The sequence below is a fragment of the Phoca vitulina genome, unplaced genomic scaffold (assembly GCF_004348235.1).
Source record: "Phoca vitulina isolate PV1807 unplaced genomic scaffold, GSC_HSeal_1.0 scaffold1, whole genome shotgun sequence".
NCBI classification, from domain to species: domain Eukaryota; kingdom Metazoa; phylum Chordata; class Mammalia; order Carnivora; family Phocidae; genus Phoca; species Phoca vitulina.
The window spans coordinates 53,416,544-53,431,045 of record NW_022589704.1 but is presented as its reverse complement, the minus strand read 5'-3'; the positions used below and the strand labels follow the sequence as shown (position 1 = coordinate 53,431,045).

Sequence of the window (14,502 nt, the reverse complement as noted above, 5' to 3'; positions counted from 1 at the left end):
GGAAAGCGAAAATATGTTGTTTGTCAGGAAGCAATTTTTTTACTTTATAAACAGCTTCACAGATAATTTATTTCCCTGTCTAGAATCACAGTTTTATGTATTTAATTATTCTGATTTGTGTTGGCATATCATTTTTCTTCTCACATCTATATAGCAAGAAAAATGGCACTAAAGACTTCCTTCCCAAGACCGGCCTCAACTCTTGTTTATGTTTATGTAGGTTCTTTACTTTCAACTACTTAATGGAAGAAAGCTGTTTAGTCCAGTAGCTAAAATCAGTATGGTGGATGTTTCTAGTCCTAAATTTTATTTCTAGCATTGCCTCTGACTCACTGGGGCAAATCGCCCCAGCAGTAGAAGAAAGCCTTTATTTCAAGAAAGGAAACAGAGACTAGCCCAGTGTCTCAACAATGTGCATTTCTGCCAAAAATATCTAAGGCACGGGTTTCCCAATATAACCTAGGGTTCCACCGTAAGTGATCTGGAGCTAATTATATTCACTCTGTGTGTGTGTGTGTGCTTGTGTGTGTGTGAGAGAGAGAGACAGAGAGAGACAGAGAGACACAAAACAGACATTACAGAGCTATTTAGGAGTGGGACCAAAGTTTGACATTTTCACATTACCATCCTGGTTCCTAAGCCATGCAGCCAAATAGATTTCATACTGAAGCTTTGGCCTAGATTCTTGCTTGTTGGAAAAAATGAGAGTCAGAACCTATCATATTGACAGGATAAATAACTGCTAAATTTTAAGGGATGTTGTCATTCTTTCAAAGTATGCTATTTACTTTGTTTGCTTATAAATATTCCTAAAAAACATTAAAATTAATCATACTCTTTGCTTGTCTTTGGGGACCATGAGAATGAAGTCCCACTTCCCGGCCATTTTGGGGTGGTAGTAGTGTTGAGAAGGAAAGAAAAGCAACAATCTCCAGCACCAGGGGCAGGGAGGAAACAGAGCTCCGGGTAGTGGGAGGAGATCCACAGGCAGTCTGGGGCTTAGCAGATAGCTCAGGTAGCGGCAGCTAACCCTGCCACAGGATGGGAGGGTTTGAGGATCAGGGATCAATGCAGAGCCCTTCCCAGGGAGCACCCATATCAAACAGCTTTGTCATCAGTCCTATTACTGCAGAGTGTCATTTGGTCATGGTGTGTGTCCCCCAATCCTCTCACAACTGATTAGGGGGCTTAAATCATTGTGTCTAATTAAAATGTTGGTGAGCCAATTGAACAGTATGTAGAAATGACAGACTAAGTTTCATGATTACATAATCAACCATAAGAAGTATAAATGAGCTAAAAAAAATAGCTAAAGGGTGAAAAAAGTTAAAGAGAAAAAAGTTAATTTTAAACTTTATCTTACAAATAAAGTTAACTTTCTGAAAATACTAGGCTGACTACCAAGCCATGAAATGGCATTTATTTCCCCTCTACACCAAAACGTTTTAGAAAGTTAAGATTACCTAGTGATTTAGAAAACTGGTGTGGGATCTGGTCAACATGTAGGATTTTATGTGCCAGTGATTATCCAGTAAAGCTCAGAAAGTGCCCACCAATGTATATAGTGAGATGGTGAACATCTGAATATTTATTGAGCACTTACCATATGTAAGCTGTGCTCTAAGCATTTTTACATATATAACATCATTTATTTTTATTGAAAATCTATAAAAATCTATAGATACTATTACTATTATCATTTTACAGAAAAGGAAAACGAAGCATAGAGGTAACTAGTATGTGTAAAAGCTAGAATTGATATCCACACTATTTGCACCAGAGTCCCTCTGTCAGGACCTTTGACATGCAGTGTCTTTGCTCTGTACTAAGACATCAGTGTCTTAGCATGAATGCATGCTAACCACTTTGCAATAATGGTTAGTGTGCATTCTGTTTAGGAGGGGGTTCTATTGTTTTCAAAACCATATGATTATCCAAACTGAGGGTTCTAGAGGGGAGGGGGGTGGGGAGATGGGTTAGCCTAGTGATGGGTATTAAAGAGGGCACGTTCTGCATGGAGCACTGGGTGTTATACGCAAACAATGAATCATGGAACACTACATCAAAAACTAATGATGTAATGTATGGTGATTAACATAATAATAAAATAATAATAATAATAAAAAGCATGCGAGTTAAAAAAAAAACATGATTCTCCTGTACTTTCAGATATTTTCCATCTACTGCTGGCATGTCTTAGAGTAAATTCTAGAGATAGCTTATGTGTTAAAACTCTGCAATAAATTTTAATCTACGAATGCCTGGAAAGTTATGTATGTCTGTTACTGGGCTAAGGTACTGGATACCAGTATCTCCAAGATAATTCAACCTTTATTTTGGTTTTATGCCAGTCAATGTTGGAAAGCTGTGTTCAGAGAGATTTTTTTTTAAAGATGTATTTATTTATTTTTGAGAGACAGAGTGAGCAGGGGGGAGGGGCAGAGGGAGAGAGAAACTCAGACTCCATGCTGAGTGCGGAGCCAGACGCGGGGCTCAATCGCAGGACCCTGAGATCACTACCTGCGCTGAAACCAAGAATCAGAAGCCTAACCAATTGCACCATCCAGGTCCCCCAGAGAGATTTAAAAAAAAAAAAAAAAAAAACTTACCACTAAACTAGGCACTTTTATGTTATCTCATATTAATTTAAGCTGGTCAATCATTCAAGCTCTAAGTCCTATTTAGAAGATAGCATCATATAAAGGAGAATATACTTGCACGTATGTGTATGTGTACATGCGCGCACACTCACACACACAGTTTTATAGCTGCCTACCAGGTACAAGACTGGTGTCCTGAGGCTGTGCTTATATGTGCCATCTTTGATGTAATTTTAATTGCCTATTGACAAGGAGTATGATTACATATGGTTACATAATTATGATATGCATGGTACTCAAATTATAAAACCTTACAAATGTGAATTCTATTACCCTTTTCCCCCTGCAAAGATTTGTATCTTATAAGTATGTGTGATCTGGATAGTAAAAAGAAATTATCTGCCCTTATGTCTTACTTAATTCTCTTAGATGTCCTTGACACTGTCTTGTACAAAGAGACCATGAATAACTTAGTTTTAATTTATTTGTTTGTCTCACTTATGCCTGATTGGAGCAATTGAGAAAAATTACATTCATAAATCTTCTTGCCAAGATAATTAATTATGCACGAAATATTCCAAGCTGCTTCTGATTTTCATTAATGAAGCAGATTATGTGCAAAATAAAATGCTGCTGGAGTTGGGAAGAAAGGTCAGCCAGCCGCTCATCTTTAAGTGTAAAGCAAGTACACATTTTTACATCTGAAAAACAATGATAAAGAGAGAACATGCTATGATTATGTTTATCAGACTATCACATCCCAATTAAGATAGAAAAGTATGTGGTTTTCATTTGTTTCTTTCCCTGTGATGGAAATAAATCTTACATCACCATCATTCTGGTCAGTTAATTTCTTTTCCAAAGGAAAATTAGCTGAACTATATAGTTCAAAGCATTAGGCCATAAACACTTAGAAACAGAGAAGCACTAAATGCATCTTTTAAATGGCCCTTATGAGAGAAGATGTGTCAGATATTCAGACATCCACATTATTATTCATCAGTAATCTTTGCTCTAATTTTCTACTTAATTTTCCTTTTTCTTAAGTGGTTATAATGATTGACAAAGCTGGTATTTTATCATTGTAAGATTTGACAGCTCTTATGTTCCTCTAAAATAAGTACGGAATTGACAAAAAAGTCTTTGCCTTCCACTGAAACATGTGCCTCTGTACCAACTCTTGGTTCCACAATGTTCTCGGTTTATCAGGTAGATCATCCAGGAACATGATAGACATAGAGCCCAAATTACTCTCTAACAGAGTCACATCTGACTAGGTGTTGCTGCTGCTGCCACCATTTACCATTGCATCAACAAAACTTTAAAATAGAATATTCCAAAAAACTTAAAAACTTAGGTAAGATAATTATGCTTGTATCTACCTGGATTTTAAAATACTTCCTTGTTCATACAATTCTCAACACACTAAGCATGAATTATTGTTTATAATATTGAGAAACTGGAGAGACTATACTTCCTCATCAATAAAATTTTGTTTAAATTGTTTAATAGCTTTATATCGTGACAGATTGTTAACTACACTTATCCTGAGGAGCATGAGCATCACATAATATGTAGAATTGTCAAAACATTGTTGTACACCTGAACCTAATATAGCATTGCATGTCGACTATACTTCAATAAAAAAAAACTATGCTACATTCAAATAGTGAAATACTATATTAAAATGATACATTGTACTTTTGACCAAGAATATACCTATGATTTGTTCAATTTAATTAAAAAAATCAGGTAATAATATAGCATACATAGGTTAATTCCATTATTTTTTATGTGTTTTGTTAGGTGTTTCTTTAATAAATGTGTGTGTGCTTGTGACTGTGCTCATGCTTATATAAAGTTCTAGAAGGTGGCAGTATGCCAAATGCTAATAGCAATTATCTATATGGATAGTGATCTAATCTACATTTTTAACAAATGAGCATTATTAAGTGACAAGCAGAAACAAATACAACTTTTTAAGCAGGTTCCACGTTCAGCACAGAGCTTGATGTTGGGCTCGATCTCACAACCCTGAGATCATTGACCTAGCTGAAATCAAGAGTTGGACGCTTAACCAACTGAGCCACCCAGGTGCCCCTCTTTTTGTTTTAAACTACTCATTGAATGCCCATTGAACAAGTATGGCTGTTGAGATCATCAAAGTAAGCTTTATTTAATCATACCTTTTGAACTCAAGACAAATAGTGAGATTAGCCTCAATGCAAGAATAGTCTTTACTTGAGCATGGTGGTAGAAGTGGGTAGGAGTATAGGAGTATGTAATATGTTGGGTCTTCACTGTCGTTTTCAGGTAGGATAACAAAAAATGCTAATACTAATATAGCAGTTCTATGTGGCAGGTACTCTTCTAAGCACTTGGCATTATAATACCTTGCTTGATGATCCTAACAACACTTTGAAGTAGGTATATTATATCTACATTATACAGAAAACTGAGTCTGAGGGAAGTTAAATAATTGCTCAGTTACTCAGCTAGTAAGTGATGGAGCCAGGACTTTAACTCAGCCAACAGTCTGGACCCAGTATCTTTGCTCTTACAAGGTAGCACACAGAAGCAACAGTTATTTTATTAATTACTCCGGCTGTTGTCACTGGTGTTAACAAGAGAAAATATAACATGGGGTATTTTAAGGTTAAGAGCCTAAATTTGATATTTATGGAAATGACTAACTTATTTACTGGCCAATTTTATTAAAAATAACATTTATTTGTATTATTATTTTTAAATGGATTTTTGTTTGGGACTGTTAGAAATGGAGTCTAATTGAAAGCCTCGTTCTCTTAACCACAAATACACATTCTTTCCCAGGGGAAAGAATATAGACCAGGCGAGAAAGAATTCATAGGTTGTAAGGCTTAACCAAAGAGAGGGAAGACAAGGAAACTAATATTTTGTAAGTTCCTCTTAGAATGCTAGGCATTGTGTTACATGTTTTATACAAGTTATGTCATTTAATCCTTAGAACAACTCTGTCAATTAAGAGTTATTATTCCCAATTTAAATATGAGACTCATTAAAACAATGAGATACCACTAAACGCCTATCAGAATGGCCAAAGTCCAAGACACTGATAACACTGATAATGCTGAGCAGGATGTGGAGCAACAGGAATTTTCATTGCTGGTGGGAATGCAAAATGGTACAGCCAGTTTGGAAGATGGTCTGGCAGTTTCTTATAAACATACTCTTACTATATATGAGCCAGCAGTGTATTCCTTGGTATTTACCCAAATGAATTAAAACTTATGTCCATACAAAGATCTGTACATGAATTCTTACAGCAGTTTTATTCATAACTGCCAAAACCTGGAAACAACCAAGATCTCCTTTGGTAAGTGAATGGATAAATAAACTATGACAAATCCAGACAATGAACTGTTATTTAGCACTAAAAAGAAATGAGCTATCAAGCCATGAAAAGATATGGCGGAATCTTAAATGCATATTACTAAGTGAAAGCAGCCAATCCAAAAAGGCTACATATTGATTCCAACTATATGACATTCTGGAAAAGGCAAAACTATGGAAACAGTAAAAAGATCTGTGGTTGCCAAGGATTAGAGTGAACGAGGGATGAAGAGGCAAAACACAAAGGATTCTTAGGGCAGTGAAATTATTCTGTATGCTACAGTGGTGGATATATGTCATTATACATTTGACTAAAGCCACAGAATATATTGCACCAAGAGTGAACCTTAACATATACTATAGATTTGGGATGATAATGATGTATCAATTTAGGTCACTGATTGTAACAAACGTACCACTCTGGTGCAGGATGATGATAGTGGGAGAGATTGTATATGTGTGGGAAGAAAGGGTACTCTGTATTTTCCTCTGTTTTACTGTGAATCTAAAACTGCTCTAAAGAATAAAGTCTACTTTAAAAAAGCACCTCCTCAATAAAAACACACACTCCTCCTAAAAAAGATGAGACCCCATAAGTTAGAGGACTCACTGAGTCTTTCTGATTTCCAGGGATGACAAAGTACCTGGATTTCCCTTAAGTATGTGACTGGGTTAAAATGTTCATTTTGAAACTTGGAAGCCCTAGAGGTAGGGGTGGGGTCATGAACTCAATGCAGAGAGATAAGAGGAAAGTTTCTTGAAAGGCACAGCAGCTCTGGGAACATGGGGTCAGGTCAGGATTAGGGGAGAGAAGAGAGGGACAGGGAGAGAGAAAGAGAGTGGTATATAAAGGACTCACAACAGAGAAGACAGGGAACTTTGGAAATGTTTGTCTGATAAACAATTTTAAGTTCATTCTTGTCCTAAGGATTAATTTTCCTTTGTTATGCCCAAATCCTCAGTAAAAGACTATGGCACTGGATAACAGTATTCTTGGTAAGGAGCATGTAAAGGTTGGGGTAGGCAAAGAGCTATACTGGGGAGTGGGTGGGGATCGGCAGGCAAAGCACAGCAGAAACAAGACAGCAGTGGGCAGGAGTCTGGGCAAAAGGGCTGAGAGTGGAGGTGGGTTAGAAAGTGTATGGTGGGGAAAAATGAAGGGGGGGAAATCGGAGGGGGAGACGAACCATGAGAGACTATGGACTCTGTGAAACAAACTGAGGGTTCTAGAGGGGAGGGGGGTGGGGGGATGAGTTAGCCTGGTGATGGGTATTAAAGAGGGCATGTATTGAATGGAGCACTGGGTGTTATACACAAACAATGAATCATGGAACACTACATCAAAAACTAATGATGTAATGTATGGTGATTAACATAACATAATAAAAAAAAAGTGTATGGTGACTTGAGGGGGAGGCAATAAAATTCAAGCAGAATGTATGACTGGAGGCCTCTGCATTTGGGCCTCTGCTCTATGCCACCTCCTCAGAGAGGCTTTCTCTGATTAAAAGTAGACCAACACAAGACAAATTCATTGCCTTATCTGATTTTCTTTATAGCGCTTATCATCATTCATTTGGTTATGGTATGCCTTTCTAATCACACTAGAACAGTGGTTCTCATCTGGGGGTGATTTTGCCCTCCAGGAACATTTGGCAGTGTCTGGAGACATTTTTGGTTTCACAACTGGAGGATATTCTGCAGGCATCTAGTGGGTAGAGGCCAGGGATGCTGCTCAACATTCTAGAGTACACAGGACAGTCCCCCAAATTATCTAGCACCAACTGTCAATAGTGCTGAGATTGAGAAGCTGCATTAGAAAGGAAATTCCTGGAGGAAAAGGACTTTGTCTTGTGTGTTGTTATTCCCAGTACTTATAATAGCACCTGGCACATGGTAGGTACTCGATAAGCATTAGTTGAAGGGTTGATCATCATTGAAGTCTTCATTTTTCCAGCCTGAAATAAGAATCAGTTTCTCCTGGCCTCATATATGCTCCCAGCTATAGGTCTGTCTCCAGTCTGGATCAGAGCAGCAACAGAAAACATGTGAAGAGATTCCTTCCCCATGCATCCAGGCCAGGAGGCCTCTTCCACATATTTCTCCCTGAAAATCCCCTCTCTTTACTCTGTACAGATTTCAGCACGGGACTGGGACAGTTAGAAATATTGCAATAAATATCCCACCTACTTAATTTGGAGGTTTGCAAAGAGTTCTATCCATGCTTACCCTTACGTAATTGGGACAAAAGAAGTGCACAGCAAGCATATTGACAACTGACCAAAGCCGTGCCTGCAGTTGGGGCAATGAGTTCTAAAAAGCCTGCAAACACGAACCTCTTGCCCCAAAGCCCTCTAACTACTGACATCCAGCCACAGGCCAAGGTCATATTTCTTCCTTGGCCCCAGGCCATTCTTCTAAGAACACTCCTTGGGGCTGACAGACTTTTTCACTGGCATTAGTAGCAACGTACTACACAGTTCAGCACCATCATGCCTCGCCAACTTTCAAGAAAGCTACAATTTATATTTCAGAATTTCAAGGAACTGTGTCTAAAAGTTAACCTGGAAGGACGTCAGAAAGAGAATCCAACAGTAGAACACAGTCATTTTCAAACTACCCACAGGTACTCTCCCATTTATAAAAGCAATATTATGATGAGAGGAGATAAAAATCTTTGTTTTTCATTTAACGTATGTGGAAAACAGTATGTTAGTTTGGACCAAAGACCAAAGAATTTGACCATAACAACTGAGGAACCATCCCAGGAAACAGCTAGTCCACACAATAATCCAACTTCATTAGCTGAGGTCAGGACATCATCAACTCCCCTTTGGGTTACCTGATTTTCTTGCTGGTCCCACTGAAATAACTGCAGAACCTGACCCAATTCTTGCTGCTGTTGCTTCAGGTCCTTGTCGAGTTGCCGTCTCCTATCTTGTAGAAGCTCAAGAAGGCTGTCAATCTTCAGACAGCTGTTATGAGCTCCCTGAATCAACTCAGGATTCACATTAGGTCCATCACACTTGAATTTTTCTATGAAGTCAGTGAGCTGTTGACTTTTGTTTAAAAGGATTAGAGATCGTTCTAAGAGTTCTAGAAGAAAATTAGAAAGAAAAAAGAATAGTGACATGAGCAAGCTTTTCTGTAGTAATATTCAAACTCTTGTATAATTTAAAACATATATAACCTTTATGTTAACAATAAATTGTACTATAAGGAATCAAAATGTGTAAATAGAAAATGTCTGTGATACATCTGGTCAGATAACATGACCTAACAATTTCTGTAGCATTAACTGCCAAATGATAGGTTGCTGCAGTTTGGTGACAGTGTAATTCAGTAAGGGAGGGGAAAGATCATGGGACTTGAGCACTGTGTCAGTTGGTTTTTAGTGTTGTGAGGCTGGTTAAGGTGCCTGCCACCCTTGATGTGTTCTATGTTCTGAAGTGAATGGACTAATTCTGAAGTTTAAAGGCTATGACCAGGAGTCGTCCATGACACATTCCTCTCCCTTATTACCAATATCTGTCAATTCCACCCTCTATCTCTTGCGTGTGTTTACTGCTCTCTTTCCCTACTACAGAAAACATTATTTGCTGCCTGGACTTGTGCAGCCACCTCTTGCATCCTTCTCCAATCCATTCATCTATTCTCCATATGTTAGCCAGACAGATCTTTTCTAAATACACTACATCATATACATGCACACACACACACACGATGGCTTTCAATTGCCTTAGAATTAAGGACAGACCCCTTGACATGATTTTAGGTCTGGCATGGTCTGGTTCCTATCTTCCCTTTCAGATTATCTCAATCTCTCTACTCTTCATCCCTCTCTTTTTAACTATATCACAAATCTGACATTCCCTTCTGCCCCAGAACTTTTAACTGTGTCCTCTGCCAGGGACATCTTTTTTTTTTTTTTTTTAAGATTTTATTTATTTATTTGACAGAGAGAGAGACAGCGAGAGAGGGAACACAAGCAGGGGGACGGGGAGAGAGAGTAGCAGGCTTCCTGTGGAGCAGGGAGCCCGATGTGGGGCTCGATCCCAGGATCCTGGGATCATGACCTGAGCCAAAGGCAGACGCTTAACGACTGAGCCGCCCAGGTGCCCCCAGGGACACCCTTCTTAATTCCTTCCTTCTCCACCATTACTCTGCTCATACTTTAGGTCTTACTCAACTGCCAATTCCTCAAGGGATAAACCAGACTGAATCAAATCCTATACCAAATCAAATACTATTAATTGTTCTCATTAACAGCTCTTATCACAACTATAGTTTTATACTTATGTGTTGGGTTAGTTGATTAAGGTCTCCCTTTGCCACCAGGCTCCAAGGCAAAATGAAGACAGTGACCATGACAATATCCCCAGCACTTAGCATAGTGATTGGCATGGGACAAATGTCCAATAATTTCTGCAGAATGCTTGAATGAGATCAAATGTATTAAGAAAGAGGGAAGAATTAAGAGAGCTATAAGTGCTAGAGATCAGCAGTTCTCTAGAGATGTGAAAAAGATTTTGAGAAGGCATGAGATTTTGTGATAGGAAAGTGATGGAAACAGAAGCCAAGTTACCAGGTTGAGAAGTGGGGACATAGTTATGAAGTGAAGTCAACAAGACAGGGCAATCTTTGAGACATTTGCTGTTAGAGGGGAGAAAAAAAAAGATAATATCAGCAGGGCTGAATATACTGTTTTTTTTTTATTTTTAGGACAGGGAGAACTATGAAGAACATCCAGAGACTAAGTACCTTACCTAGCATCACACAACTAGAACTGGACTAAGCAGTCCTAAAAGCCACATGTTCTGATTAGAAGCTCAGTGTTCTTTTCACTCTCCCATGGCACTCTGAACAGTTTTCTAACATTCGGCAGTTAACTGCACAGCAATAATGAGGCTGTGGTAGTTGGGCCAGTTATCTCTTTTAACTTGACACTTTTTTTTGGAGAGCTGGAAGAGAGAATGAGATAAGTGAAGATATTGTGAAGAGAGAGTTTGCAATGAAAAGGAAAGAATTTGAAGTAGTTTGTGTCACATGACTTAGATCTGTCCAATGAAGTATTCGATGGTGTTATCTGTTTAGAGTGAGGAAGGTGTGATTATGTGCACTGGGCAATTTTATTGGGAGTTAACGATGCAAAGCAATGAACAACAAAAATAACTTGAACCAAAAAGAGGATGAGATCATTCAAACAGAGTAAGAAAAGGCAGGGATAACATTAGAATAAATCTCTCAAAGAAATGGAAGCAAACATTAACAAGATGGGAGAGGCAGGGGCAGAAAAAAAAACCTACCTATCTAGAGCAAGTTCTTATGTGGAAGGGAAAAAAATAACTTGAAAACAAGCTGAAGATAGGTTATAGAGGGCCTTGTGTAGCAAACTGAAGAGTTTTAATTTGTTCATCTTATGCTAATCAGTATACTGATTCTCTCTATATATGTATACATAATTCCTTTGCGTTGAAGAGTTTGTTATGATATTGTGAAAAGTTACACACACACACAGGAAATGTGGGCAAGTGGCAGGGTTTCCACATAGTACTTCTTTTCTTCCTTTCCATAACTAGTTCTTACACACTAGACTTTTCAAATGAGAGAGGGAAGCATAGCTCTAAGGGCAAGGGCATTGCAGACTGACAGTAGAACAGGCCAACCTGTTCTGGTTCCTACAGAATACATACAATTAGCCAAAATTGCCATTTGCAATCTTTTTCTGGTTCTCTGTTTCACATCTGCCAAAATAATATAACTACTACCATAGTACCACTAGGAATGGAGTCTCTGGCCAAGGCTACTTGTAAACTGTACCCAGGCTAAAATCAGTCTATCACTGCTACCATGATAGTCATTAAAGTGGACAAATATTTCCCTCAGTTTCCTCTGTCAGTCTCCGGTTCTTCCTCTGTTGATTTCTTATACCTTAACTTTTTTATTGTTTGTGATTTCCTAGTAATTTATTCCATCAGTTGATCATACAAAGTGATGTATTTTTCCTCAAAGTTAAACCCTCTAGATAGAATATCATGAACTTCAAGAAATACAAAATCTCTATGGTATGTTTATTTTAAAGATCATATTTTTGCATACATAAAACCCTACTTTCTGACATAATGCCTTGTGATGTGAGGCAAGTAAATATTTAATAAATTTTTGTTATTTGTTTTGATTGTCATTATATCTAAGAAAGTTTATATTAAAGTAGATTTTATACTAATACCTATTGTTTGCCATACTTAAGTATAAATTACAAATTCAAGATGGATAAATGAGGGATGTACATAACTTAAGTGAATTTATAACTTGCTAAGCAATATTTTTAAAAGAGTAATTTCTAAAAAGTATCAAAGTCACAGTCTTGGCATTGAGATCATGGGTGATATTTCTTCCTAAAATTTTTTTAAATATTCTAAATGTTCCTCAGTGGGATGGTGTTTCCTAAACTCATTCAAATATACTTTCAAATATACACAAAAGTAGAGAAAATAGTATAATGGACTCCAATGAACCTATATCTCAGCCACATATAAAATGCATATTTAAGAACATTTAAGAACAAGGAAGTGATAATATGATTGTTCCCGAGCAGAAGCTTCTTAGGTATTATGTTCATTTTAAGAAGACTTTGGAAAACTGGAGGGTTCAGTTGTGATCCTTCAGGGTTTAGAATCAATTTTTTCCTCCTTAATGTCCCTGTAGTGCCTTGTTTATTGCTCCAGTTTATATCATTGTATTGTGTCTTACATTGGAATTAAATACAAATAACACTCAATAAACATACTTCGGGTTGGATGCTATTCTACATCATGGAGATTCAGATTGTACTAATTCCTGCCTTCCAGAGTCTCCCCATCTGGTGATAGAGACAAATATGGAAATGAATTGTTACTACATAGTAAGCTGGGTGGTGTAACAGGGACCCACAGGTAACCCGCCAATAAATGTGTACATGCCCCAACCAAACTGTAGGCTTCCTGAGGAAAAAGTCCACTATCTCCCCCTTTTTTAATAACTATGATAGTGAAAGATGATTTTCCTTATCCAGAGCTGTTATTTAAAGGCTGATCTTCATTTCCTGACCCTGAGAAGGAACATTCACTGAATTCAACAATTTATTCAACCAAGAAATATTTCCTGAGGATCCACCATGTGCCGACACTGCTAGATGCTGAGGATACAAGGAAGAACAAGGTGAGAACGGCCTCTGATCTCAGGAGCTAAAATCTAGCAGACTGAATAACTGACTCTCTGGAGGCTGTTCTCTAACATCCCCTTAGAATCGTTTACAACTATGTCTTTTTTGAAGCAGATGACCAAAAATAAAGCTTTATGTAAACTTTCTTGGAACAATTTGAGGTATAAACAGATAAATTTAAAATACATTGTCACACATGAGCATTCTCACATGAACATATTATAAAACCTTTAAAAACTTATGTGAGGAATAAACATATTTCTTGCCTTTGGTATGATGTTCGTGAAGCTGAAGAAGTGATTTTAAGGACTCAGCACTCTCAAACTCCTGGGTGTTCTGGAGGAAATCTTCAGCTTGGTCTATTTTAATAGCAAACTACAACACAAATACAAGGGAAAGACATTTGAAAAAATGAAAATCAGTGTGCCACTTTGGGTGATTTGTAGATGTTTTTCATGAATTCATGACCTAGCTGACTGTATATGTGTTTGTGTGTTTACATGATGATGTGTGTGCTTGTGTGTGTGTGGGGGGGGGCTGAGGGTGTTTGTATGAGGCCGTGTGTTTACATATAGTCAATTTACAAAGTGCGAAAGAACTTTCTTCTTCCTTTCTATTCCTTTCATACATGGATATATGTCATATATGCAGAAATAATTTAACTTGTTTACTGATAAGTGTCTATTGAAATTTTCAACTAAAATTATTGTGTCTATGTAACAAAGCAGCCACTTCCAGCATATAAAGCAGTTTGTCAAACAATAACCAGAAAGTTTGCTAAAAACAAACAAACAATAAAAGTTTGGTTAACCAGTAACCTATGTAATTATAAGTAAATATAATTTAAGAACCCACTTAGAGGGAAGGTTGAAATACAATTAATGTTTTCTTCTGTGATTAGACCTAGAACCAAAAAATGTAACTTTCAAAATAACACAAGTCTAATCCCCTTACTACACTGATCTTAACAAAAAGGCTAAGAAGTAATGTCTAATACCATTTCTTATACAAAACAAGAAAGTGATCTGAAGAGATACACACCAAGGGATTACCTTTATGAGAAGGAATGAGATTAAGGATGGGGGGGTGAACTTTTACCTTCTAAATCTATAATTTGTAATTTTGTTTGTATTTTTATCAATGATCTTATGCATTCTTTATATAAATAAAAATGAGATTAGATACAGCAAAAATAAAAAAAGGAAAATTTTTCCTCTGTTTAAAAAAAAAAAAAAGAGCTATTTCGCATCCTAAATGGTGAGGAATATGACCCATCTCTCTTTCTCCTTGGAGGAAATAGGAAGAAGAGGTATTTGAAATGCTGGT

General features: G+C 37.3%; 1 protein-coding gene across 2 annotated transcripts in view; it reads right to left on the bottom strand.

Moving 5' to 3' along the window:
* The window catches only part of CCDC141 (coiled-coil domain containing 141), a 219,990-nt gene that overhangs the window by 142,152 nt on the left and 63,336 nt on the right, over positions 1-14,502 (bottom strand). For both annotated transcript variants that reach the window (XM_032407144.1, XM_032407134.1), the window contains exons 5-6: positions 13,443-13,551; positions 8,815-9,068 (exon numbers count right to left, since the gene is read on the bottom strand). In XM_032407144.1, the coding sequence (XP_032263035.1) occupies positions 8,815-9,068; positions 13,443-13,551 (363 nt within the window). The remainder of the gene's footprint in view (positions 1-8,814; positions 9,069-13,442; positions 13,552-14,502) is intronic.